Below are 26,969 nucleotides of genomic sequence, written 5' to 3'. Positions count from 1 at the left end.
AGAAATACATTTTCTACATGTGCATAGAAAAATTTTTATTTGATTTTTAGCAAGAAATTTCATTTTGCTCAATGGAAGTATTTTCGAATATTTATGTGATTGGAGATAGGACGCCTCTTCCAGGTCCAGCAGATTATACAGTATCACGTGCCTTTACAGATAAAAAGGGTATTTCTATTTCTCCCCGCTATTCTTTTTCTACATCTCGTCCAGACCCATATTTGGTAAATTTAAAGAGTACATTAGGTGATGGTCCCAAAGTAACAATTAGTCCACGATATAGAGATCTCAGAAGAGATGATGTTCCTGGTCCAAACTATACTCCTCCACCATTTGGACAAGTTACAGGCATAAGGTTCCCACGTGCGAAATCTCCTCGTGCACCTAGAAATCCGAATCCAAGTCCACAAGACTATCGTCCCATATATGAAACAGATGTCGGAATTAGAAAAAACGTTATGGCAACAATTGGGACTGCAAGACGCCCATCAATATTCAATGGAGATCCTTCAACACCTAGCGCAGGAAATTATAATCCTAGATTTAAATATATTTACAACGATTCTCCAAGAATTTCGATAGGACATAAGTATAAAGAGCGCAAGAAGGATAGAACAGGTGAGTATGTTGCTCCTCGAACAACTTTGAGTGCTAGAAGATGCGATTTTGGCCGAGGATCCGGAAGAGTTCCTATAATGCATTAAATTTTGTTTATATTTTGTATTAAATAACATGTTAAAATTAAAAAACATTTTATTTATTATTTTCGGATCGCCTTCCTCTTCGGCCTGAACCTACAGATGGAACAATTCGTCCAGAACTACTACTATCTTCATATGAAACAGTCGTTTGGTTTTTATCACCAACTAATTGTACTGGTTGTGATAAAGCATCACGAATAGAGCGAGCAGACATTTTAGATTTAAATGATTTCTTATCTTTTGCGTAATTGGCTGCTTGAACACTTTCTGGAATTGTAAAATTCTGAGCTGGATGAATTCTTCTAGATTCATTTGCAAATACTGGCTCTGCATCGATATCTCTTTCACGATAAGCTAAAGTGTCTATATCAAACGTAGAACCACTATTTGGCTCCATTGTAATTGTATTGCTAAGTTCAGATTCGATATCAAACCATCCATGAGTCTCATCATCACTTTCAATCTTTCGAACTTGAGCATATCTCATACGAATTAACTTTTGAATAGGCGGCTTATTAGGTAATAACTCTAAACATTCAATTGATTGCTTATTTGCTGTTGAAAAATAATGTAAATCACCATCCGTTTGAACTAATTGTAAAGTAATTCTAGCGTTAATGCGTTTTAAGTAATCATATACTAATTTTGCTGCTATTTTATGTGTTTCTTTGTTTTCGATTTTTAAATTTGATTTCAATACTTCGGAATGTTCTTCTTTTGCTGCAAGAGCAATAAGAGCAAGAAATAGACATTTTGAATGATTAGGAACACCATTTTTAATCATTGTATCTGCTACCTTTGCATCTCTTTTCGGTGCTGCTTTTTTCATTTTTTTCAGGGTGTAAACCGGCCCATTCAATTTTTAGGGATAATAAACTGCACCCCCTGAATTAAATATTAGAATTTAAGAAATAAAAATAAGATACATTAAAAGATCATTATGAGTTCTTGTATATATTAGAACAGAACCATATATTATCGCCCAAAATTTTGAAATATTTTATTGTTTTTATGACTAAAGTAAAAATATCATTCTGTTTCAAGTTTGAAGGAATATATTAGAAAAAACTCACCTTAGCACTGCACAATATGTAGTTATATATCTATACCCAAGCGTATGTCCCAATCTATCAACTAATTGAGATACTTATGTTTGTTGCAAATCGTCCTTCTATATATGGATTTTATATGGAAAAACGTAAATGCAGCATAACTTTTTCTGCATGAGAGCTAGAGTCTCCGTGCAACGACAAAAAGATGCCAAGACCTATAATGCATATAGCTAAGGTGAGCTTTTTATTCTAAAATTCCAAATTTTTGAAAAAAATTCGAATTTTCATAAAAAATGCTAAAAATTTATTTTCATTTTTACCTAAACGGAAAAAATTTGGAAAGTGATTCTCTCAGAGTAGATCCCTTCTTTTGTATACATATAATCTACCGTTCAAGAATTGTTGCAATATTCATACATCAAGAGTTCTATAAATCTGACACTGACTCCGGTCAAATTCAATGAGTTATATCAAAAATTGAAAACTTTACAAATTCGCTTTTTTAATCTAATGTGAAGAAGAAGCAATAAAAACAAGATAAATATACAATATAACATAGCGCGCTAATAATATATTGTTTCTGCAATGACAAGGAAGCTACATTCTAAAACGCATGGCTCTATTTCTTAAAACCATGTACTTCATCGGAAACAACAAATTCTTCAAAAGTCTAATAAAAAATATATAATGTATTAGATTCTTTTGCTGATACAACTATTTTGAACCAAATTCAAATTGATAAAAATTTTGAATTTTCTTTTTTTGCAGAGTTGTACACTAAATCCCTAATAACTAGAGAATGCATCAAAATTACTACTGTATGCACACAAAAGGTACAAAGTGTAATTTCTACGATAGAATTTGGAAATCAAACTTCGAACTTTAAGGTTGAAATAACGCTATTTGTCAATACTTCTGATAGCTGATAGCACATTGAAGAAGCAAAAAATACTGAATTTCAACGTATTTCTAAATGTATTAAAATGAGCGTATTGTAATGCATAAATAAAGATTTTCTTATACTAGATGTAACTACTACTAGTATGTATATTAATATATTCTATTATTTATAAAATAATCATGAAGGATAAGAAAAAATAATATTGAATTTTGTTGAAATTTCTGCATTGTCTGGTATAATAATTTCTATCCTATGGTAACTATATTCTGAAGGTTGGTAAGCTTGTTTTTGGAAGAAGATTGCATCATTAAATTATCAAATTTGAACTTTGTCTTCAGCACAAGAAACATTGTCCATTTACTTAGTGTAATGATGTCCTAAATTTTTGGCGCCGACACAGCCTTATAAGGTGCCCAAGTGAGACAAACTACCCCCTTTTTTTTTACCGGTATACACCCTTTAACGAAAATCGTTTGCAATCAAAATCTATGATTGAAATACTGATTCTATATTTAGATTGACAAATCGAAGAAGCTTGATGAACGCGAGGACATGAAGTTAAAATAAGCTAAATATCAAATAATGATCCTTAATCGGATTTCCAATGAAAGGTTTAAGTGGAATTACCACTTCTCGCAGGCAATTACGTTTAAATCTTACTGTAAATAAACAGTTTTATTCGCATGAACATAACACATAATTTTCTTTCTGATGTTTCCTAATGAGTTTCAAAGATTGTCATTATCTACAAATATCGTAATTCTAATTGTTTTTGTATCTTGAGACACAGATTATCCTTGACATAAAGGACATCGGTCCTTATTTTAACAATATTCAATGAAAAAGATTGAGTTCAAGAATTTTCCTCCGAAACTAATTATGTTGAATCATAGGATTTTTGAAAAATCATATCAGCTTTAGATTATGACATATACGTTAAAACAATTTACTGATGTAAACAGAGATGATCATTGTTTCCTATTACTCATAGGATGTTAGGTACAAATTTCAAATATGGAACGAATCGGCTTCGTTCACATTCAATTTTCCAAGATTTGTATCAAAATAAAAAATTCTATTCAAAAATTTTGACATTACGTTAAATGAAAGCGCACTCTCCACAAGATGAAGTTTATGATCCATTAAGTATTCCGGCATATTGCTGGCCAATTATTGATACTCCTGAGTTTCAAAGAATGCGCTATATTCCTCAATTAGGAACAACTTTTTGGATTTATCCAGCTGCAACACATACTCGATTCGAACATTGCTTAGGTGTAGCACACTTAGCAGAAAAATTCATGATAAATCTTAAAATATACCAGCCTGAACTGAATATCAAAGATGAATGGGAGCAAGCAGTAGTAATTGCCGGTCTTTGTCATGATATTGGACATGGGCCTTGGAGCCATTGCTTTGAATCAGTTGCTCATCTCTTTGATCCTACATGGGATCATGAAGATTCGTCCGTTAACATCTTACAAAACATGGTTAAGAAATATAATTTATCATTACCGAAATATGTATACGATGCAGCATGCAATTTCATTAGAGGAAAACCATATGGCGATTTTCCAATTTGGACTTCACAGATTATTGCAAATCATGTTACAGATATCGACTTTGATAAACTCGATTATCTTGTAAGAGATCTTAATAGAACATTCTTATCCGCCAGATCAGACATCAAAAGAATTATCTATAATACTCGAATTATTGATGGGCAACTTGCATACAGAAAGTCAGAAACAACAACACTCGAAAGGATGTTCTTCAATAGAATTGATATGCATAGACGTGTTTATCAACACAGAGTTAAACTTGCGTTATCTTTAATGATTACTGATATGCTCAAAGCAGCAGAGCCTTTCTTAGGCATTGGAAAATCACTCAACAATCCAGATGAATTCATAAAATTTGATTGTAGACTAATGTATTTAATAGAAAGGGGAAAGTGCGGTCAAGAAGCTCAGAGATTAGCTAATGATATCATTACACGCAAGTTTTATAAATGCATTGGTGAGCTTAGAGTTCACCCAACGAATACTGATGGAATTAGTTATTCTCAACAACCAGAAAAAACAATTGAAGAAGATATTGCAAGCTTTTCAAATGGAGTAATTGAACCAAGTATGCTTCGAATCTGCAAGATGAGTTTCAGATATGGTTTAGATGATCAACATCCACTTCTTAAAGTTAATTTCTATACCAATGACAGTAATCGCATCATAAAACTTACCAAGGGAGATATTGGCAGCATCATTCCTGCATTTTACAAAGAAACAGGACTAATGGCCTTTGTTATTGATCCATCTCTTGTCTCTGTCGCTAAAAAGGCATTTGAAGAATGGAGAGATGCTAAAGGACTTGTTTAAAATCGTTGTTTTCTATCAATAATAACTTTCAATATTTATATTTCGAATCATATATCATCAATAGCTATATTTGACTTATATTTCATGCGTTTATATAGAAGATATCTTTAAAATCGCTATCATTTTTCTCTTTGAAACAGAAATGCAAAAAAAACTGCAATCTGACAAAAAATCAGATTTACATGAATTTGTTATGCAAAACACGAATATCATAAAAATCATGAATTTATGCATATTGAGAGATTTTGAATTTTTTTTTTGTCAGAAATGAATCTATTCGATCTGCAACTTAATACATTTATTGCAGAGGATAGTTTGATACCATTTTCAGAAATGATTATAGGATTTCTCGATGATGATCAATATTGGGATAAAATCATGACTGAATCTCAATTTGAATTTTTATTTCCAATTTTTCGATTAATTTTTAAGAATTGCAATAACGAAAAGTACACAAATATTGTAGGACAGACAGTATCGATATTTTGTAGGTGGCTTCTACGAACAGCTCCAGGAGAAACAATCGAAATACGAAATAAAATACTACGAGCATGTTTAACATCAATACAAGAATACTGCGAAACGAGTAAAAATATTTCTCACATTCAATTAGTAGCGAATGTTCTTGAAACAGTGGTTCTTACTCCTCCATGCGAATACGAAGATGAAACATGGATTTTACTGATGGAACTGCTTCCGAAATTTATAGATTTTGATCAGAAAAGTCCAATTTCTCTTAAAATTTGGACTCTTTCGATGCAAATTTTTGTTACTTCAGGATTAATCACTCCTAGAACAATAGAAATAATGAAATCTCGTCCTGACAATCTTGCCTTCCAAATTTTACTCGGTGATATTACATTATCTCTTATTATTCCTCAATATTGTCATCCAAGGTACTTCACACAAGGCAAATGGACCGAAGAAACACCAGTAACAGCAGAATTCATCACTAGAATATCCGATGCAATACTTTCTGATAATCAATCTCCCAATTTTCGCCAACAAATTTTTTATGGAATCTGCGTTTCAATTACAAGAGCCCGAAGAGGCATCATATCGTTCGAATACCAGATTGAAGATATCCTTCCTTCATTCGCAGATACGATTTTCCCACTAGATAAGATTAACCCGTCTTATTACGGTATAATTTTTGATTTCTTTGCTTCAGGGAAGCTTTCACCGACCAGTGATTGGTTTTCTGTATTGAAAACTGCAATCCGAAATCAAATTTCCAAGATATCTCCACTTGATGTTTTAATTATGATGGCTGGAATGTCCAATTTGATTTCACATCGTCCGGAACTCTTTATTGACTTGATTCCTGATATGATCATCTCAATAAAAGATGCAGATTTGCAGATTCCTGCAGAATATTTAAATATAATTCTTCATATCTGCACAAGTCTTAACGAATTAGGTCAATTGCAGGATAACAACATTGCCACATCATTAGTTAACGTTATAAGATCTAAGAAACCTTACGAATCTCCTATTTATAGTAAGATTTTCAATGCAATGACAATCCGCAACTTTGAGAACTTACAGAATGAACTTTCCTTCCTGGAGAACTCTAAAACAATGCAATGGCTTCTTTATGAAGGCTTTGCTCCTCATTTTTCACAAAATCTTGTCACAATTCAGTCAGTTGAGACCAGAATTGCTCAGTTTTCAAAGTTTAAGGACTCAGATCCCGCTATATTCCTTCTCTACCTCATAGAAGTCCTTTCTTTATCAACTAATTTGCAACATAACCAAGATTTAAAGTTAAAGATCTTTTCTGTTGCAGATAGAGTTAAAAATATTGATAGTTGCTACTTCCTTGCAGGATTTCTTCAGAATTTGGTCGCTATTCCAATTAAATATCAGTTATCTGCCATGGATGTTCAAAAAGAGATCGAAAAATCATCTCTTAAGGTCAGATTTAACTCAGGAATTGCTTCTTCCTCATTCGCTCCAGATGGAACTGCATTTCTCATCATAAGAAACCAGTTTTCTATGTCCGCGTTCAGAGTTTCACCGACACAACCATCTACTGTTGAGCCAGTGGAACTTCCTGTACCCACAAATCCTCCGAAATCCTCAGGAACAGCTAATTTCAAACCATTTATCAGAGAAGATTCATCAAGACCACCGGATACGTTCTCAATTCTGGCATCTTTGGGACTATTTACTGCCAATAACAAGAACAGATTGGAGATTTTCCCAGATACAGAGTTAAATGACCTCCAAAATTACGAAAAACTCATTGGGCCGAAGGTTTTGAACATCCCAGTATGCAGATTATCACAGAAGTATTGCAACGACATCTTCGAAGCTGATAAATCAACATCAGGATTCAATAATTTCCTGACAGACCTTGAAAATTTCAGAAATTGTAAAGTTGGCAAAAATTTGTCAAATTTGCCAGTTCCCTCATACGATACAGCATTATTCAGATTTAATTTTGTGTCCACGTTCCACTACCCTGAGAATCAAAAAGAAGTCATCATAGAACAACTCCTCAAATCCAAGTGCATCGTTGTGTTTTCGGAAGGTGGTTCATTGACACTTTACAACAAACGGTTTGACGGGTTTGATGTTGTAATTAATGTAGCGAAAGTATCGAGTGATTTGTATTCCATGGAAGTCTTGAAGGTACCAGAACGCGTGAATATGCCATTCGAACCAGGAATGAAGAGATTGGTCGTGAAATCAAACTTATCTCATGAAATTGCGTTGATATTCTATCTTTATGTTTCAACTGACATTGAAAAGTTCTATGTTAATGAGAGACTTGAGATGTCAGGACATGGAAAGCTGTTTAGCACAAATTCCGCAAGTTCGGATGGACTTGAGCTACTTAATCAGCTTTTCAGCCAAATGCTTGTTTAGTACAATAAACATTTATTATTTGTATATTATTACGCTATAAAATCCTTTGTTTTTCCTTTAAAAAAAATTGCATTCAAAATCATTTTTCATTGATTAATAAATCTACATAATTCATTCATTAATATATAAGCTGTATAATCTAATCACGTAATCATATGCCATCAAAATCAAACTTTTCAAATTCTTATTGTATAATTGCCATAATTATGCAGCAATAATAAGAAAATAAATTTGCATTATAACAAAACAGTTAATTTTAAAGCTTATATTAAATTCTATACAACAAATTGTCAATCTCTCTAAGGAACAAAGGAATTGAGTTACTGATTAATAGAATATGCTGAGCACTATTTTTTCGATCATATTTTAGCAGTTAATCAATTAACTCGGAATATCAATTGATTTGAAATCTGCGTTATGTGTCAGTTTTTTAGTAGGGTTTACAATTCTGTTGTTTTTTTGCTTCACATTCAAATATTGATAGTCTTACATTTGAGTGTAAAATGTCTAATCTGCAGTGGAAGTAGACGATTCATTTTAAAACATAAAAATTACACCATACAAAGGTCATGAGAAAAATTTGTGACAGTTAACTAACTGATTTGAAAACTTTATCAATATCATGAGCAGATCATCACAGAGCGACTTTATTCCAGCTTCATCACCTGGAGCTGAGTATGAGCCGGCTACATCTGCTACTGAAATTGAAATGAAGCAAAAAACGAATTCATATTCTTCATCAAGCAGCGATAGCGAGAAGCATAGCTCATCTCATCATTCTGTGAGTTATAGCCTCTCATCTTCTGAAAATCATGCCCCATCGCAAAAATCTTCTCAGACACCAAATCAAAATTCATTGAATGGAGGTCATCAGTTAAATCAATCGACTGTATCGGAGTCTTCATCATCATCAAATAACAAAGATCAAAATTACTCTCCACCAACTGCAGGAAATATTTCTGATTCTTTGAAAATTACTGGATCTTCACGTCATTCGAACTCCGAAAATAACAATCCTAAATCTGCACAGAACACTACTGATTCTCATATAAGTGTAACTTACGAAGAAGAGGTTGAAGAAATTATTGAATCTGTTAGCCAGGATTTACAGGCCGAAACAGAGTCTGATAAAGATTTACCGCAAAAGTTTTCAGTTGCATCGAATAAATCGGCTCTAAAATCAGACAATGTATCATATTCTTATTCGTCCTCATCAAAATCTTCTCCGAAGCCATCTCCGAAAAATTCAGCAGATAATTCACCGAAAAACTCACCAAAGGCATCTCCCGTTCAATCACCAAAATCTTCTCCTCATAATTCTCCAGAAAACTCCGAAAAAGAGCCATCAAAATCTTCATCGGAGTCTTCTGAGAAATCACCTGCTAAATCTTCATCGAAATCTTCAGCAAAACAATCTCCAAAGAATTCATCAAGTTCTAAGCCATTAGAATCACCACAAGCCTCAATTAAGTCATTACAATCATCATCTCCACCTCCTCCACCTGATTCTCTTTCTTCTTCCGATCTTATTGAGCCAACTCAAAAAGAAAGAGGAATCAGCTCTTCAGAAGAGGATTACTCTTACGAAAGCAATAATGGTCCTTTGATCGAAAAGCCGATAGAGCTCAAGATCAATCCGAAAACCGTAATTGTCTTTACAAACGGCGATGAAGATTCAAATGCCGAGTCTTCGGAATACCGTACTATTACAGAACCAGAGTGGGATGATCCACATAAACGTCGTAGGAACGGAGAAAGGAAACTTAATTTCCAAAATGTTGTCCAATCCGCCAAACAAAACGAAAAGCAGGAACCGGCTATTAAATCAAGAGGAGTTCCTCGTAGAGCCAAGTTGCCAATGCCAAAAGCCACTTCAATTGACCTTGATAACATGTTTGCATCAGATACTTCGGATGACGACACAGAAAATGCAGCGGCAAAGGCTCTCTGCAAGCCACTGAAGTCGAAATCGAAGTTCCTTCAACAAAGCAGCTCCAGCGAAGATGATTACGCAAATGGCAGAAACTCCAGGTCGAATGGAGGAAGCAGCCGCAACAACGATTCGAATCTACCAGCCTTCATGCGTCCATACGAGAAGCAGGGAAAGCCACGTCCGAAGAAAGGCGGAAAAGGCGGATCTAAAGATACATTTGCAGATGATAAAGACGAAAGAGATACACGTAGAAGTGGTAACAATAGGAAGCCAGGTGATAAGAACCACGCATTCCTCGATAATCCAGAATTTGATGAGCCATATCTCAACAAAGAAGGTCAATTCCTCAACAAGATGAAGAATCTCCAGGGAGGAACTCCTAAACTCGACCTTGGAGATGATTTCAAGACCAAAGATCCTCATAAGATTGACAGAAATAACAATGGCAAAGGAAAGAACAACAACAAAGGCAGAAACTTCGATTCCGACGATGATGACAATGGAAGAAACAACGGCGGTGGTCGTGGTGGTGCCGGAAAGAACGGAAAACCATCAAAGAACAAATTCGGAGTCGCTGTCGGCCATTCTGACAGTTCTGATGACGAAGACAACCACGGCGGAAGAAAGAAAGGCCAGAACAACGATGGAAAGGCTTACGGCGGAAATGGAGCAGCAGGATCAAAGAGTCCAAACAACAGAAATGGCGCAAACGGAAAACACGGAAAGTTTGGAGATAATGGAAACAACGGAGACAAAGATGGAAATGGAAAACATGGAAACAAAGGAAAGACTGGTTTCGGAAGTGATGATGAACAAGAACAAGGAAATAACAAAGTTGCAAAGAACAAACAAAGTAAGTTTGGTCTAAATGATGATTCAGAAAACAACGATGATGACAGCCTCAGCTCTTTCAACCAGGGAAGAGGAAATGGAAAGGGAGGAAAGAACGGAAAAGGTGCTGCAGGAAAAGGAAAGAATGGAACTGGAAAAGCTGGAAGAGATGGAAATGGAAACGGTTCTGATTCAGACGACGACAACTACGGCGGTGGACATGGAGCAGGAAAAGGAGGCCGTGGTGGAAAGAGTGGAAAAGGAACTGGAAAGAATGGTGCCAATGGAAATGGATCTGATTCAGATGATGAAAACTACGGCGGACATGGAGCAGGAAATGGAAAGGGAGGCCGTGGTGGAAAAGGAACAGGAACAGGAAAAGCCGGAGCAAATGGAAATGGTTCTGATTCTGATGATGATAACTACGGTGGAAACAATGGAAACGGAAAAGGTGCTGCAGGTAAAACCGGAAAGAGTGGAAAAGGTACAGGAAAGAATGGAGCCAATGGAAATGGATCAGATTCAGATGATGACAACTACGGCGGCGGACGTGGAGCAGGAAAAGGAGGCCGTGGTGGAAAAGGCGCTGGAAAGAATGGTGCTGGAAGAGATGAAAATGGAAATGGATCTGATTCTGATGATGATAACTACGGCGGACATGGCGGCAAAGGAAATGGAAAAGGTGCTGCAGGTAAAGGAGGCCGTGGTGGAAAAGGAAAGAACGGAGATGGCTCTGATTCTGATGATGAAAACTACGGCGGAAACAATGGAAACGGAAAAGGAGGCCGTGGTGGAAAGAGCGGAAAAGGAGCTGGAAAGAATGGTGCCAATGGAAATGACTCCGATGATGAATTCGGAGGAAATGGTGCTGGAAAAGGCGGAAAGAACGGCCGTGGCGGAAAAGGAGAAAGAGCAGGACACGGAAACAATGGTTCTGACTCAGATGATGAAAATGGCCACGGAGGAAACGGAAAAGGTGCTGCAGGAAAAGGAGGCCGTGGTGGAAAAGGCGCTGGAAAGAATGGTGCTGGAAGAGATGAAAATGGAAATGGATCTGATTCTGATGATGATAACTACGGCGGACATGGCGGCAAAGGAAATGGAAAAGGTGCTGCAGGTAAAGGAGGCCGTGGTGGAAAAGGAAAGAACGGAGATGGCTCTGATTCTGATGATGAAAACTACGGCGGAAACAATGGAAACGGAAAAGGAGGCCGTGGTGGAAAGAGCGGAAAAGGAGCTGGAAAGAATGGTGCCAATGGAAATGACTCCGATGATGAATTCGGAGGAAATGGTGCTGGAAAAGGCGGAAAGAACGGCCGTGGCGGAAAAGGAGAAAGAGCAGGACACGGAAACAATGGTTCTGACTCAGATGATGAAAATGGCCACAGAGGAAACGGAAAAGGTGCTGCAGGAAAAGGAGGCCGCAGTGGAAAAGGAAAGAATGGTGCCAACGGAAATGGAAATGGCTCTGATTCAGATGATGAGAACAACGGAGGCCATGGCGGCAAAGGAAACGGAAAAGGTGCTGCAGGAAAAGGAAAGAACGGAAACAACGGCGATAACTCCGATGATGATGGCAGTGACAACTACGGCAGAGCTGGTGCCGGAAAAGGCGGAAAGAACGGCCGTGGTGGAAAAGGAAAGAATGGAAACGGAAACAATGGCTCTGATTCAGATAATGAAGATGGAAGTGAAAATGGCCATGGTGGCAAAGGAAATGGAAAAGGCGGCCGTGGAGGAAAAGGAGCAGGAAAAGGAAAGGCCGGTGCTAATGGAAATGGATCTGATTCAGATGATGAAGATGGCCACGGCGGAAAAGGTGCTGGAAAAGGCGTCAAAACACGCGGTGGAAAAGGAGGAAATAACTCCGATGCATCAGACAATGATGACACAAGTGATGTCTACATCCATGGACAAGGAAAGAACGGAAAAGGAGCTGTTGGAAAAGGCGGAAAAGGAAAGAATGGAAATGGAAACAATGGATCTGATTCAGACAACGAAGATGGTCATGGCCACGGAACAGGAAAAGGTGGAAAAGGAAAAGGAAAATCAGGAAAAGATGGAAACAATGGTTCTGGCTCTGATTCTGATGATGAAAATGGTCATGGACATGGCAAAGGAAAAGGTGGAAAAGGAAAGAATGGTGCAGGAAAAGGAAAGAACGGAAATGACTCTGATGACTACTCCGGAGATGAAGATGGAAATGGACATCACGGAGCAGGAAAAGGAGGAAAGAATGGACATCACGGAAGAAACGGCGGAAAAGGAAAGAATGGAACAAATGACTCAGACAATGACTACAATTATTCTGATGACGACGAAAACAGAAATGGTCATGGACATGGTGCTGCAGGAAAAGGAAAAGGAAGAAAAGGAAATCATGGAAAAGGAGCTGGCAAAGGACAGAATGGCTCTGATTACAGTTCTGGTGATGAAGATGGAGCAGGAAAAGGACATCATGGTCGTAAAGGAAAGAATGGAGAAAATTCAGATGAAGATGATTACAACTACAGTGATTATGATGATGAAAGTGGAAACGGAAAAGGCAGAGGCAGAGGAAGAAAGGCCAAAGGAGTTCATGAAGGATCAGGTAATGAATATTACTCAGATGATGATGAAAATGGAGATGGAAAGAAGAGAAGAAGACACAGGAAACATGGAAAGGATATTTCTGACAACGATTACAACAGTGTTTCCACTGATTTGGGACCAGACAGGAAACGCCACAGACACCACAGAGTTTCAGGACACGATGCAGGAAGTGGAACTCTCTCTTATTCCCAGGAAGAATACTACGAATACAGCTACAACGAAGAAATCGAAGACTCCAAAGGAAACACAAAACTCGTCCACCACAAGAAAGGAGACAAGAGATTACATCCACGCCATCATCACCATCATGATGGAGTTGAAGGAGGATCATTGTCTGGATCGAGAATGTCATTCGATTCAAATCAATCGAGTTCCGATGTTTTCAAGCGTAAATCGATGAAAGGAAAGAACTTGGACAAACTCAAACTAAAGAGAGCTGGAAAACATCTCGAAGCTGATTACGGAAATGGAAAAGGCTACAAGAACCCGAAGTACTTCGATTATTCCTATTACGAAGAAGAAGAAGAGGAGGAAGAATTCCAAGATTATTCTCTTTCTTCGAAGACAAATTCAAGTGAATTGTTGACAGATACAAAGCCAATTCAGCCGAAATCATATTATTTGAGGAATGATTTCTCTGAATACACAGATAACTTCAAGTACCTCGATGAGAAGAGATACCATAGAGTTCCACAAAGAAAATTAGTCCACAAAGATAATGATGTTGACTCCGAAATTTACTACAGATTCGGAAAAAGAAATGATGAAGAAAACGATGAAGAAACAACATCTAAAATCTGGGAAAGAACAATGAAGGGAAGAATCGTTTCAGAAACAGAATACAAACAATTATCTCATGTACACAAACGCCACAGGAAACACCATGAAAGAGAATCGAATTCTTCTTCTCTCACGTCAAGAGAAACTAATAATTCCAACACGAATGATTCAGTCAGAAATCATCGTGGAAAAGAAGTTAACTCTTCTCAAAATCTTTCAGAAATAAAGTCTGAAGAAACTAAATCTGTGTCTTATACAAGCAAGGATAACTCAAAGAGCTATAAGACAAATGATGAATCATACACAACATCACAAAAACAACAACAAGTTAAGAACAGAGATTTGAACATTTCTGAAGAAAATTACAGCACTGCAACATTGCAGAGAAATAGAATGTACTATAACGGACCATCAGAAACAGAGAAGTCAAGCGAAAGAAGGAAATTGGTTAAGAAATTCCTTCAGGAAACTTCTTCTGAATCTGACGATGAAAACAAGAAATACAAATACAAAGATTGGCAAATGACAGAAGATTCTCAGATTTCTAAATACGAAAAGAGAACAAAGGCAAACTACAAGGATGATCCTCCAGACCATAAGAGATTAAAGAGAGTTCTCGAGGGCCACTCGCCAAGAAAGAATTCACCTAGAAAGAAATCTCCACATAAAAGGAGACAGTAATGTTTTTTATTTTTATTTATTGAACGATTAAAGAACTTATAATTTTTTTTTCTTATAAACTTAAAATATCTAATATGGGTAATGTTAACATAGAGATGTCGTTTTGTCCTCATGTTGATCAATCATGTCCCCCAAGTTCCAAAATTATTTGGTGGGGTTCTCAAATGACTTCCAAGCAACATTTTGATGTGATAATCAGTGATCAAAAATTCATTTCAATTGTTTTTGTCAGATTTCATTTATTTTTTCATCTCAGCTGAAAAGAAACAACTTCATAATTTTTAAAGATTATCTTATAATTTCTGATTTTATGAATTTCAAAAGAGTTAATGAAATGAAATATTACAAAAGAAATCGATATCTTTATTTAAATTTTCCTTTGAATAAATGATTCTTGATCGAATATATATTGGTAATGATGTATATACGTCATTTGATCTCAAAATATATCAACTTGTCTTTGAACACAACCAAACTTCCACAAATTGTTTCAAGGACGATGAAGAAGCAAAAAATTCTAGCATTCCAAATAAGTTCTCAATATTATACGATCTTAGTAGTACAAAATATTTGATGAAAGACAATTTTCGATACTTCATAATTGAATATCCAGAATTAAAACTTATCAATGTATGGAAACAAACTATATCACCCACTGAAGAACTAGAACGTTCTGGTCTCACCACAGCTACAAGATTCACTCCAATAATCACTCAAGCCCCAATGGATGGCTGGGGAGGCCTTGTTAAAACTACATATGGCGAAGATAATGTACATGTACCTACTTCTTATCTTAATGGTGTTCCTGCAAATCAGCTTTGGCATTATTGCATTGGTATATTATGCACCGCACCTCAAATATATTTGACAGAAGGAATGCCTGCAATATACGGAGTCAGTACTAAACGAGTTAGTCTTTGGTGTGCACTAAGAGATTCTCGAAATTATTTTAATTTTGTCAAACATTTATGTATTTGTTCTATTTATTCTTCTTTAGCATATCAATTCATGGCAATAGTTATTTGCTCCTAATTTAAATATAGGAATTATCTAAAAATTAATGCCACTATAATGCATTATGTAAATTATGTTGTACTTTATTCAAGCTCAAAACGAGTAGATGGAAAATACTATTTCAAAAAAACATGGAATCTTCACCTAATTTTCTGTGTTAAGAATTGGATTTGACCTTTTTATGACTTGAGCTATAAAGTTTTGCATTGTTCAATTCATGTAAAAACATTTTAACATGAATTTTCTTTTTATTATTTTTGAGTAAATAGAGAAAAATTAACTTTTTCGCCATGTAGATTTCATTAAAATGCGAATTGAATTACAGTAGAATGGAATAATAGAGAAGCAGCAGAATTTCTTTTGAGTCATGACTTAGATGCAGCAAATAAAATTCTCAGTAAAAGACAAATTTGAAAATTCTCCTCTAATGATTGCTTCGGGGAAAAATGTATTGAAGGTAATTATATGATATATACATTAGACGAAAAAGTGCATGATGTAATTCTCATCTCATTTGTTACTGCGTAAATTCATAAAAATTAAGAGATGATGATATCGAACCGCTTTTTTATGCAAGTCGCTTTCAATTTTATTAATTTTTTATATAGGTTTGAAAGAACAAATTCATTCATTTTCAAGAGAGAATGATGATCAACAATGTTATGAACTTAAACATATTGCATGAGGTGCACGATTACAAGAAAAATATTAATATAATTTATTCAATTCCAATATAATTTGAATGATCCTTGATCGAAAATACATTGGTAATGATGTGTATGCATCACTTGATTTTAAAATATATAAACTTGTGTTTGAACACAACTATTCAGTTACAAATACAAATTGTTTCAACAATGTTGAAGAAGCCAAAAATATAAGCGTGCAAAACAAGTTCTCGATATTATACGATCTTAATAGTACAAAGTACTTAATGAAAGATAATTTTCGATATTACATTATTGAATATCCGTTGTTACAACGTATTAATGCATGGAAACAGACCGTATCACCAACTGAAGAACTCGAACGCGCAGGTTTATACGTTGCTACAGGATTTACTCCTATAATCACTCAAGCCCCAATGGATGATTGGGGAGGGCTCGTTCGAACCACACTTGGAGAAGAGAGAAAACGTGTTCCTGTTACTTATCTAGATGGGATTCCAAAAAATGGTGATTGGTGGTATAGTATTGGAATGCTTTGCAATGCTCCGTCTAGTTATCTGTCTCGTGGAATACCAGCACTTCGTCCACTCATGACTAACCAAGTTAGTCTTTGGAGTGCAATAAGTGAAACCCATACTCAATTCAATTTTATTTTCAATAATATGAAATATTCATGTCATCCTTCATTTCATAATTCTCTGGCATCTAATATTATGACATTAATATTTTTTTGTTCTTAATATTGATAAACACTGAAAATTTTCATCATATTAAAGAAACATACGTCATTTAGGGCTTCAATTCTAATTGATAAGTTCAGTATGTACTGACTTGAGTAGAAGACTTCTGTTTGTTATTGATCGATGCTAATGGATCGTATTTCAGTTAAAACTTCATGATATTCAGTTTCCAATCTGGTATATTTTAATTAATTCGGTGATTTACTCTGTTACATGATAAATCAGCCTTAATAATTGGATATTGATATTGATTTGATCGAGTTATCACAAAATCAGTTTGTTTGTAATAAAAAATATTAATCTATTATAATTAAAACAGTAAACAAACATAATCTTTTTAGTAATTACTAAAAATAAAAATTCAAACAAAAATAAAAATAAAATTTCAAACAGTAAGAGATCTCAAATGATAATTCTACTCATCTTCTAAGTAAGTTATGGTGGAATCTTGCTGATTTGCTTCCGCCACTAGGTAACCTTGGTTTGGATGGGATGGATGGCATAAATTTTAGAGCCAATATCGTAAGAATGATCTGTATCATTGGATCACGATTGGTTGTTGAGACATTTCCTGTCAGATTTTGTAATGCAATCTGGAGTTGGTCATTTTTAGCTGCGAATATGGAATTCGGCGTTAACTTAACAAGCTGTAATAAAATTGCTCTATGCAACATGTTTTGAGATACCTTGCTGAACAAATTCCAAAAACGAATGGCGTGTTTTTGATCCCATTGCTTGAAAATATTAACAGCCTTGATCTTTTTACAATTCTGAACTTCGAGTTCGCGAAGGAAAGGCTCTGTTGTAATAACCTGGATATCATTTTCTGTAAATATAGCTTCTTCTGGAGACAACTGACTTTTTAGGAATGTTGCACGGCACATAGGACAAACGCATGGCCTTTGTTGCAAAAGGCATTGGTCTGCCCACTGATGAATACATGTTAAGCAAAAAGTATGACCGCAAGGAAGTGTTTCAGATGCAGTAAGTGGGCCAAAACATATCGGACATAGCTCGCAGTCGTCGCTTGGTCGAATTGACTGATTAATGTTTGTACTTGGTAAAAATTTTATTGGTCTAAAAGGAGTATAAAATATATAACGACATGGTGCATTATCAGTCGACTCGAGGAAGTCGCCTTTGCAAAAATTAGAGCCTCCTCCAAAAACTACTTCATCTTTATTGTTTAGGTATACACGGTGGATTTTTCTTTTATTTACAAATGTTCCATTTAATGATTCATTATCCTCAATAATCCAGCAATCTTGACCGTTCTCAACCCTACGGTATATGGTCGTATGAAGTTTAGAAATTTCTTGGCCCTTTTCTGTATCAATTCTGATTTCGCTGTGTCTTCCTATCCTATTAACAGCTTGTTTCAAAGCAATATAGATTGGAGCTCTAGAATCTTTTACTGTAGATGTTTTGATCAAAAAAGCAATACCCATTAGAAAATTAAAAAGTACGTTAAAATTTCAGGTCGTAAATGTGACTTAATTGAAAAGAATTTTACATCTAATGCAAATATAATTATTATTAATAAGTTTATAATATGGGTTAAAATTTACGAAAGAGTATTTATGCAACTGCAAAATTTTATATATTGAATTCAAATTTTGAAAAAGCTCTGAAATTCAATATGTGTAATAGAAGTGATTGGAAAACATAGATATTGTCTCATTTTCAACGCGATTTCAGAAAATTTCTTGTTCAGAATATATTCAAAAGTCAATGTTGGTCATTTATAAACATAAAAAATATTATTACATAAATTAAAACTAAATTAACATATTAAATAATCAATTGAAATTCTGAGTTTTCTGAATTGATATATAAAATTTACGTTTTTATCCTTCAATTCAATACCAACGATGCTGAGAATTTCTAGATAAATTAATGGTATAATTGATTACACAATAATACAACAATAAATTGAATTAAAATTTTGTAACTTTTTTATTTTGATACAGATTATTGATCGCAATATCTCAAGTAATCCTCGATTAGAACATTGGTGAAATCAATATTATTTCTTTCTTTTCTGCTAAAATTAATCAAGTTTGATTCGATTTTACCAAAGTAACTGAGCAGAAAGCGATTTTTTATCGATATCGTTTTTTATATGTCTACTAATAATTTCTCAAAAAAACTTGGGCTAAAAAGCTTGTTTTGAACTCAAATGATGACAGTTTGATCATTTACAGTTTGCAACATGTTGTATTACATATTTAGCATATCTATCATTGGTTTATAATTATGTTAGATGTATAAATATCATATGTCTCAAAATCGAGCATCGAAAATCAAATGTTGCAAGTGGAAATTGAACAAACATTCAAAACAAAATATAGTATTTAATTATCTAATTTCCACTATATTCTTCCCAAAAATTCTTATTAATTCCAAAATTCAAATCAATACATTTTTCAATTCAAGCCTTTGTTCTTTGATAGACTTAATTCGACTATTCGATTCAAATACTTAACCTAAGAGCTTTAATGTCATTGAGATTACTCTATGGCGATACCCAAAATATCCGTTTTGTTTCTGATTTTGATGATATGCTCGGTAGTGTTATTAACTCTTTCTGTGTTTTCATATTCCGGGTTTAGAGGGAGAATCCGAATGTAGTCGAAAATGTTTCATCAGAGATCAGGTTAATATGGTTTTAACGTATGAGATTATGTATTAAGAAATATGCCGCAAAGAACATTTTGGCCTAACCAAAGCTATACAAGCCGATTTTATGGACCGAATTTCAAACTGAAAAATAAAAACCGATCAAACTTTACAATAGGAAATTGAATTCGCGTATTAAAAATAATCTTTAAAGCAACTATAAAGCTTTTTGGGGAAATAAAAATTAAGTCTGACATATTTCAAAGTAATTTTGGAAAGTGACTAATTGCTCAATGTCGACTTCTTCCAGGCTTGACGCTCTCTATAAAGGATCATTAAAGCGAATAAATAAGAAGAACAATGATGATATAAGAATGAAAGAAGAAGAAAGATGGGAGAAATCGCTTTGTTTCGAGAATAAACTAGATGATTTACATAATCCCAGACTAAGTCGGACTTCTGCTGCTCATTCTGTAGGTAACATAAGGCTTTATCCATCATCAATATTTTCTTCAATGCCACCGTCAAAAGTTAGAATAGATAGAAATTCCACCGCCAGAAAGAGTAAGACCATTCCAACAGAAGAGCTTACAAGGGAAGTAAACAAGTTCAATATTCAAAGAAGAAAGTCAAAAGATGATTCGATTACAAAATCAATGGACAAGATTCCATTTCCTATTACGAATGAATTACCATCTCTCAAAGCAACATCACCAGTTTCAACTACGATCAATGCCCTCGAACGCTTTTTGATGTAATATTTTATAGAATTTTGTTTTTTCACTTTATTTTATCATGTATTGTTAATTTATAAATTCTTGTTAATAAACTGTAACCATAATCTTTCTAATTTTCATATAATAATTTTTGATAATCCAATAAATAATAATTTTCAGGCTATTCAACTGCATTTGAGTTAACAAAAGAATATTATAATGAACTATAAAAGAATCTTTACTTGAAAAGGAAAATAAAATAAAAATGTTATGTAGGTATTGAAGATGAGATAAATATATCCGATAATGATATTGCAAGACCTTTGGAAATCTCACTGAGACCATTAACGATCAATTCATTCTTCTCATTGGAATCTGAAACGTAAAGTGCTGCAAGGATATTATTCCAGTCAAGGCAAATGGTTGAATTGACATTACATATCATGTTTTGAAGCAGCCAATCCATTACATCATGTCTTCTATACTCAATTGCTGCATCAAAATTTGCCAAAATTTCTCTGGAACAGATTCTAATGATTTCATAGCATCCGCCTGCTATGGCACATTGCATTACGCTTTGTGTTATTTCAGCTCCTAAATTGTAAAAGAGTTTGAAACACTTAATTGCACCAAAAATTGCAGCAAAAGAGATGAATGTGGTTACTCTTGGGATTCTAAATGATTCGAATTTAGATGCTTCAATATAATAATTGAGATTGAAATCATAATTTTGCATAAAAGTAATCAATTTCTCAATGTCATCGCTTTTAACAGTTGCATAAATGGATCCTGGCATCCAACCGATTTCTCGATATTCTTTCAACAGTTCCCAATCATTTGCTCTGAAAACATCGATGTGTTTGAGAATTTTTCGGACCCATCTTGGAGGTCTGAATGATGTAATCTCTAATAATCCGAATTCAGGTGCAAAATAAATGGCAAAGTCGCATCTCTGATAAAGATAGATTTGATCGAGAATCTCGGATTGATCGTAAAGGTTTGCACGATACAACAAAAGTAACAAATAATATGAGCTTTCTATGAATATTCTCTCTAATATACGATTTCTAAGATTCATATAGAAATCAATATCCGAAAACAGCTTTTTACACAGTTTTACAATAATATCAAACCTATTATGTCTTATCTGAGACAGTGTGACAATTTCTTGGGCAAGTTTCGCCATGATTCTTGGATCTTTGTAGTTGTCATTGTTTATAATATTTGAACAAAACTTTTCTATACATTCATCACTTGAAAGTCGAACAAGAGCATTTTGGATGAATACTGTTGGCTGTAATGAATTCGGAACAGGTATGTCTTCCAGACAATGAATGTCTTGAAACATGATTTAGATAAAATAAATGTAAACTATTCGGAATTCAAAATTGAATGATTTAAATTTTCTATCAAACCTCCAGCATCGTTTTCATAAACTGAATACATTAGGAAATAGCACAATAGATATAATTAAATCATTTCAAATCAAAAAAGATAAGAAATCAATCACTTTTTTTCTGACGTTACGCTTTCAATTCTAAAATCAACCTTGATTGCATTCAATGCTGACCATTCTAAATCTCAAAATATAAATCCTTCTAAAACTCTTAATTTAATGATTTTTACAATGATTTTACGAGACAAATATGAACGATTGAAAGGATTAATGCTGAAAATGAAGTTAATAGGTTGCTATATTAGTCCAATACTATTTTTCAGCATGTTAATGCTTGAATTATATAATTAATTTGAAGAATGGTTTAAATAATTTTTGCAATTTCATTGAGTCAATAAAACTCAAATTAAAAATAGTTGATTTTTATAAGTATATAAAACAAAATAGGAATATATTGAAAATATAAATTATATTATAATCAAAGCAGTCACATTCGAGTAGTCATCCATATATAATGTATAGATTGCTATATTCTGTTATACTGCCTCCAGTGATGGCCTACTTGATAAAATTCTTATGGATATGAGAAGTTTTAAAACTCCCTTAAAGTTAAAAATTTCCGATCTATTGTAATAAATTACTTACCAATGAAAAAATCAAGTTTACTGCTACAATTCTTTGATTCAAAAAATCAAATATTTAATACAAATACTTAATGTAACCGCACATACCAAATTAGACCTAGTAAGATGGAAAATTGGACAAATTTTGCTAGTCAACAGAAATAATTTCTATATTTTAGGAAATAATGTAAACTTCAGAATTTATCATTTTTGATGTGTTATACAAAAATTTGTGATCTGATTTTTTTCAAGCTTAAGGATACCCTTAAAAAAAAAAAAAAAAAAAAAGGTAGTGGGGCTTCCAGGCACTTCGTGCCTTCTAGCCCTGATGTTGATGTTTAGTATAAATGAAGTTTTTATTCGGAGGACTCTTCTTCTTCCTCCATTGCTTCTGGGAAGAAGCCTTCTTCTGGGTCGAAAACATTATATAATGTGTCGCTTTTCACAAATTATATATGTTTTCATGTTTTGTCACTTTTCTGTCACTTTTCAGGGAAAAACATTTTTATTATTATATATAAATGAATTTTACAAAACCACCGTTACCGTTCTTTGGAAATAAGAGTAGATGTAAAGATATTATATTGAGAGAACTTAAGAAACTACCGAATGGTCTAACATTTGTAGATTTGTTCGGTGGAAGTTTCTATATATCCCATTTGTGCCATATAATATTCCCAGACTCAAAGATTATATGCAATGACTTCGACAACTATATGGACCGTCTCAAACATATTCCAGACACAAACAATATATTGAAAGAGTTAAAAGAAAAGATACCTATAGGTAAGATGGAACGTATACCATTAGATAAGAAAAATATTGTGAGAGAGGTTTTGAAAAAAGCAGAATATATAGACTGGGATAGTATATCTGCTAGACTATTATATAGTGGTTCTATAAGAGTTCATGACATTGAAACACTTATGTCAAAAGTTTTATATCTTAACTATACAAATGTTTTCAAAGAGGACATAGAAAAATATATTGAGGGTATAGAGTTTGTGAGATGTCATTGGACAGATTTGTATGAAAAATATAAAGACAAGGAAAATGTTTTCTTTATAGTGGACCCGCCGTTCTATAACACATGGGATTTTCAATACCAAGTAGACTGGACTTTGAGAGACTCTTTAGAAACTTTAGACGTTTTACATAACCATCCATGCTTTTACTTTACATCCGATAAAAGTGGTTTGGAAACCGTTATGAGATGGTTAGAGGACATACATGACTATGAGTTTATATATGACAAGATAGAATATGAGAGAGGTCCTATAAACTGGAGAAAGTGTCACAATAAAGAAAATTTTATTAGTAAGTAAATGTGGTTTGAAATAGGACTACTTGTTTTAGGTTTTTTCCATTGTGTCATTTATTTATTTGACGTGGCAGAAAAGTACAGAGAATATGAAGATGAACCAATGCCTGCAATGTTCAGTATATGTACTCGTAAGAGATATTTTTATCTAATATTAAATGGACGCACAGAACTTAGCGAATGCACAGCAACCTGGACAACCAAACCCAGAGAATATTCCAAATGAAGTTAGAATACAAACTGCAATGGCAAACTATGGTCAAGTGCCAACAGATGTACAAATGCAAACTGCCATGTCAAATGACGCTGCGTTAGGTTTGCCACCATGGTATGCAAATATGAGATGGAAAGAGTTTTATACAAACCCTGAAGTCGGATATAAACAACTTTATGCAGATGACGCGAACACAGGAGTTGACCCAGAATATGTTTTCTACCAGAGGAGAAACAGAATGTATGAGCTCCAGTTAAAGAATGCTATGGAACTCAACAGGAAACGTAAGAGACTAGGCGGACATTAGATTTTTACATATAGTAAATGGGTTTCTTCAGTAGTATTGGAAACTTCTTTCGAAATGTTGGAAGAGGTATATGGAATGGAATAAAAACCGTAGGAAGAGGAATTTGGAACGGAGTCAAAAATATTGGTAAAAGAGTAGGTCAGTTTGTTGGTATTATACCTAAAGACCCTGAACCAGAAGAACAAGCTCCTGTTATACAACAGCCTGAACCTGCACCACAGTCTAGTTGGCAACCAAATCCAACACCTCAACCGTATTAAAAAATTATATTTTTACCGTTCGATAGTAGTTGTATATGAAACTAAGTTCTAAGTAAAACGCATGGTATAATGGAATTATTCTTTTTCTTCCATCTGTAGTAAACCATACTTGAAAGTCTGAAATACTTCCACTTGGTGGTTCGTATAACTTTGTAGGTTTTTCGTAAAAGTCATTTGCCAAGCATAAGAAAGAGTTTTGGGCGCCAGAAAATGAAGCATGAACAATAATAGCAGCTGGGTCGAAAACATCTTTAAATAAATATGGTTCATCTCTTGCATATCGACTGTAAATATTTGCTAAAGGAAGTTCGACTTTCTGATTTAACATTCTTTGCAAATAATACCATGACATTGCAGTGAATTCTGTATATATTTGTTCGTCTTTCTTTGGATTGTCTTCGTAGATTTGAAATGACACTTGTGAATTTTGTTTGTCATATACAATTCTCACATAAAGTGTGCTCTCGGTATTTGCATATTCATCAGCATATTTTGCATAACATGAATTTATTTTATCTTCTATATTTTTTAACGCAGTCTGTAGAGAAGATGAAAGGTCAACTTGTATTAGCTCAATTTCTTCCCACATTTTTCGTTTCCCTTCAGATATATAATCTCTATATGAAACCTTACAATAAATGGAAAACTTTTATCTTCTACAGACACAAACTTCATTCTACGAAAGCCAATAGCTTTTGTGACAGATGGGTCTCTTAGCCATCTTAATGGGTAGTCAAAACGATAGCCTTCATGCTTTACGGTCTCTGTCTCAAACTTTTGACCGACATTAGTAAAAAGTTCATCTAATGGTTTAGTTGTAGCAACTCTTGAATTTTCTTTTTCTATTGGAAGCATATTTTATCTAGAATAAAAATGTCAAATGAAACAGCGTCTATGAGAGAAATACAACACAACCGACAACTCATTGTGCAAGCTCTAAATAAGAACACAACAAACTTTTCAAACTATTCTAAGATATCTGAGTCATTGAAAGAAGGAAACTTAAAACTGACATTAAACCCAATGACAGATGAGTTTCTGTTTCAAGACAATAAGAACCATACTGTCTGTATAAATCCAACAAAAGGAACTTTAAACGAGAAACCTATAAATGAACTTCTTTTGAAAGCAGATGTTGACAACAAAGCTGACAAAGAATATGTAGACGATGCAATAGCAAAAGAAGAAGAAAGAGCTAACAATGCTTATGCAACAAAAGAACATACTCATCCTGAACTAGCAGACAAAACATATGTTGACAATAAAATGTCAAGTGAAGTGACAAGAGCTGAAAACGAATATTCTAAAAAGACTCATACACATACCATTGCAAATATTACAAACTTACAAGAAACCTTAAACAGGAAAAGTGCCGTTGGACATACACATACATCTTCTGAAATAACAGACTTAAACGTTAGCCTTGAAAAGAAAGCAGATAAAACATATGTCAATGAAATATACCAAAGTTTGATAGGAACAACAAAAAATATTGAAACTATTGTTGGTGACTTTTCTGTCAATGAAGAAAACAAATATTTTAGATGGGAGTTTGTACAGTCCTTAAAAAATGGTATACGGTATAAACTCATTCCGAAAAATAACAATGAAATGTATGTAAGCTATATAAAGAATAATGGTACACAAGTTAAAGTTCCATTAGACAACAACTGTTACTTAAACTTATATGGAGACGAACAAAAGAAATATTTAAGAGTTTATGAAATGGCAGATATGACATTACCTAACCCAGCTCCAGCACCATATTATTATGACTATGGTGTTGACGCACGTGTAGACCCAAAAAAGCAAACATTATATTTAGAATATTATAGATATAAAAGATATAATGCAATAGAAAAAACGAGAATAGTATATTATTATATAGATGACAAAATAAATATTATAGTCAAGATTTTACCTACCCCGAAAACATAAGATTATATTATAAAAAATATTCTGACACAAACCAGAAGAAACCAGAAATAGTTACACTATATTTTAAGTTCAAAAGAGACAATCCTATATTATCTCATATGTTTGATTTAATGAACCCAGTAGGTTCTATTTATACATCTATGGAAGCAAGAGGTCCTCAAGTAATGTTGGTGTTGGTGCATGGAACAAATAGTTGACAGGTTTTTGTATTGTGGCAAACTCTTCAAAGGAAAACAGGAGGAAGTAAAACGATTTCAGGTTGAAAATTTACCTGCGCACAGTCACTACATAGATTTAAGTACATCTCAAGCAGGTTGGCATAAGCATAAATTTTGGGATTGGTCAGCAATGAAAAAAGGTAAAGGATATGATGTTAAAGACGACGTTCAGTTTGCTATAAATTGTTTCTGGGGTGACACTCAGGGAGATGGAA

The 26,969-nt window shown here is 34.1% G+C and overlaps 13 protein-coding genes across 13 annotated transcripts, besides 1 other annotated feature; 9 read left to right on the top strand and 4 right to left on the bottom strand.

Annotated features, from left to right (window-relative positions):
* Positions 1 to 71: 71 nt before the first annotated feature.
* On the top strand, positions 72 to 704 carry TVAGG3_0862450 (sperm-tail PG-rich repeat-containing protein; the record flags this gene model as incomplete). Its single annotated transcript, XM_001324543.1, has 1 exon — positions 72 to 704. One exon carries the CDS (start codon positions 72 to 74, stop codon positions 702 to 704), a length of 633 nt encoding a protein of 210 aa, XP_001324578.1.
* Positions 705 to 753: 49 nt separating this feature from the next.
* TVAGG3_0862440 (uncharacterized protein) lies at positions 754 to 1,530 on the bottom strand (the record flags this gene model as incomplete). The annotated part of the gene is made up of 1 exon (XM_001324542.1): positions 754 to 1,530. One exon carries the CDS (start codon positions 1,528 to 1,530, stop codon positions 754 to 756), a length of 777 nt encoding a protein of 258 aa, XP_001324577.1.
* Positions 1,531 to 3,752: 2,222 nt separating this feature from the next.
* On the top strand, positions 3,753 to 5,048 carry TVAGG3_0862430 (dGTPase protein; the record flags this gene model as incomplete). The annotated part of the gene is made up of 1 exon (XM_001324541.1): positions 3,758 to 5,029. The coding sequence occupies one exon, from the start codon at positions 3,758 to 3,760 to the stop codon at positions 5,027 to 5,029; it is 1,272 nt and encodes a 423-aa protein (XP_001324576.1).
* A 106-nt stretch (positions 5,049 to 5,154) lies between these two features.
* Positions 5,155 to 7,971, top strand: TVAGG3_0862420 (uncharacterized protein; the record flags this gene model as incomplete). The annotated part of the gene is made up of 1 exon (XM_001324540.1): positions 5,363 to 7,903. The coding sequence occupies one exon, from the start codon at positions 5,363 to 5,365 to the stop codon at positions 7,901 to 7,903; it is 2,541 nt and encodes an 846-aa protein (XP_001324575.1).
* A 544-nt stretch (positions 7,972 to 8,515) lies between these two features.
* Positions 8,516 to 14,724, top strand: TVAGG3_0862410 (uncharacterized protein; the record flags this gene model as incomplete). The annotated part of the gene is made up of 1 exon (XM_001324539.2): positions 8,526 to 14,720. The coding sequence occupies one exon, from the start codon at positions 8,526 to 8,528 to the stop codon at positions 14,718 to 14,720; it is 6,195 nt and encodes a 2,064-aa protein (XP_001324574.1).
* A 569-nt stretch (positions 14,725 to 15,293) lies between these two features.
* TVAGG3_0862400 (glycine-rich protein family) lies at positions 15,294 to 15,752 on the top strand (the record flags this gene model as incomplete). Its single annotated transcript, XM_001324538.1, has 1 exon — positions 15,294 to 15,752. One exon carries the CDS (start codon positions 15,294 to 15,296, stop codon positions 15,750 to 15,752), a length of 459 nt encoding a protein of 152 aa, XP_001324573.1.
* Positions 15,753 to 16,352: 600 nt separating this feature from the next.
* Positions 16,353 to 17,155, top strand: TVAGG3_0862390 (glycine-rich protein family; the record flags this gene model as incomplete). Its single annotated transcript, XM_001324537.1, has 1 exon — positions 16,477 to 17,142. The coding sequence occupies one exon, from the start codon at positions 16,477 to 16,479 to the stop codon at positions 17,140 to 17,142; it is 666 nt and encodes a 221-aa protein (XP_001324572.1).
* A 307-nt stretch (positions 17,156 to 17,462) lies between these two features.
* Positions 17,463 to 18,820, bottom strand: TVAGG3_0862380 (SMAD/FHA domain family; the record flags this gene model as incomplete). Its single annotated transcript, XM_001324536.2, has 1 exon — positions 17,562 to 18,590. One exon carries the CDS (start codon positions 18,588 to 18,590, stop codon positions 17,562 to 17,564), a length of 1,029 nt encoding a protein of 342 aa, XP_001324571.1.
* Positions 18,821 to 20,049: 1,229 nt separating this feature from the next.
* TVAGG3_0862370 (uncharacterized protein) lies at positions 20,050 to 20,598 on the top strand (the record flags this gene model as incomplete). Its single annotated transcript, XM_001324535.1, has 1 exon — positions 20,055 to 20,519. The coding sequence occupies one exon, from the start codon at positions 20,055 to 20,057 to the stop codon at positions 20,517 to 20,519; it is 465 nt and encodes a 154-aa protein (XP_001324570.1).
* A 128-nt stretch (positions 20,599 to 20,726) lies between these two features.
* TVAGG3_0862360 (spectrin binding) lies at positions 20,727 to 21,847 on the bottom strand (the record flags this gene model as incomplete). The annotated part of the gene is made up of 1 exon (XM_001324534.1): positions 20,746 to 21,825. One exon carries the CDS (start codon positions 21,823 to 21,825, stop codon positions 20,746 to 20,748), a length of 1,080 nt encoding a protein of 359 aa, XP_001324569.1.
* A 2,128-nt stretch (positions 21,848 to 23,975) lies between these two features.
* On the top strand, positions 23,976 to 24,338 carry TVAGG3_0862350 (uncharacterized protein; the record flags this gene model as incomplete). Its single annotated transcript, XM_051249753.1, has 1 exon — positions 23,976 to 24,338. The coding sequence occupies one exon, from the start codon at positions 23,976 to 23,978 to the stop codon at positions 24,336 to 24,338; it is 363 nt and encodes a 120-aa protein (XP_051085228.1).
* Positions 24,339 to 24,355: 17 nt separating this feature from the next.
* On the top strand, positions 24,356 to 24,598 carry TVAGG3_0862340 (serine threonine-protein phosphatase family; the record flags this gene model as incomplete). Its single annotated transcript, XM_051249752.1, has 1 exon — positions 24,356 to 24,598. The coding sequence occupies one exon, from the start codon at positions 24,356 to 24,358 to the stop codon at positions 24,596 to 24,598; it is 243 nt and encodes an 80-aa protein (XP_051085227.1).
* A 4-nt stretch (positions 24,599 to 24,602) lies between these two features.
* On the bottom strand, positions 24,603 to 24,926 carry TVAGG3_0862330 (uncharacterized protein; the record flags this gene model as incomplete). Its single annotated transcript, XM_051249751.1, has 1 exon — positions 24,603 to 24,926. One exon carries the CDS (start codon positions 24,924 to 24,926, stop codon positions 24,603 to 24,605), a length of 324 nt encoding a protein of 107 aa, XP_051085226.1.
* Positions 24,927 to 25,903: 977 nt separating this feature from the next.
* Positions 25,904 to 26,969: part of a mobile genetic element that runs on past the window's edge.

The sequence above is a fragment of the Trichomonas vaginalis genome, chromosome VI, assembly GCF_026262505.1.
Source record: "Trichomonas vaginalis G3 chromosome VI, whole genome shotgun sequence".
In the NCBI taxonomy this organism is placed as follows: domain Eukaryota; phylum Parabasalia; order Trichomonadida; family Trichomonadidae; genus Trichomonas; species Trichomonas vaginalis.
This window is presented reverse-complemented; position numbering and strand designations above follow the sequence as displayed.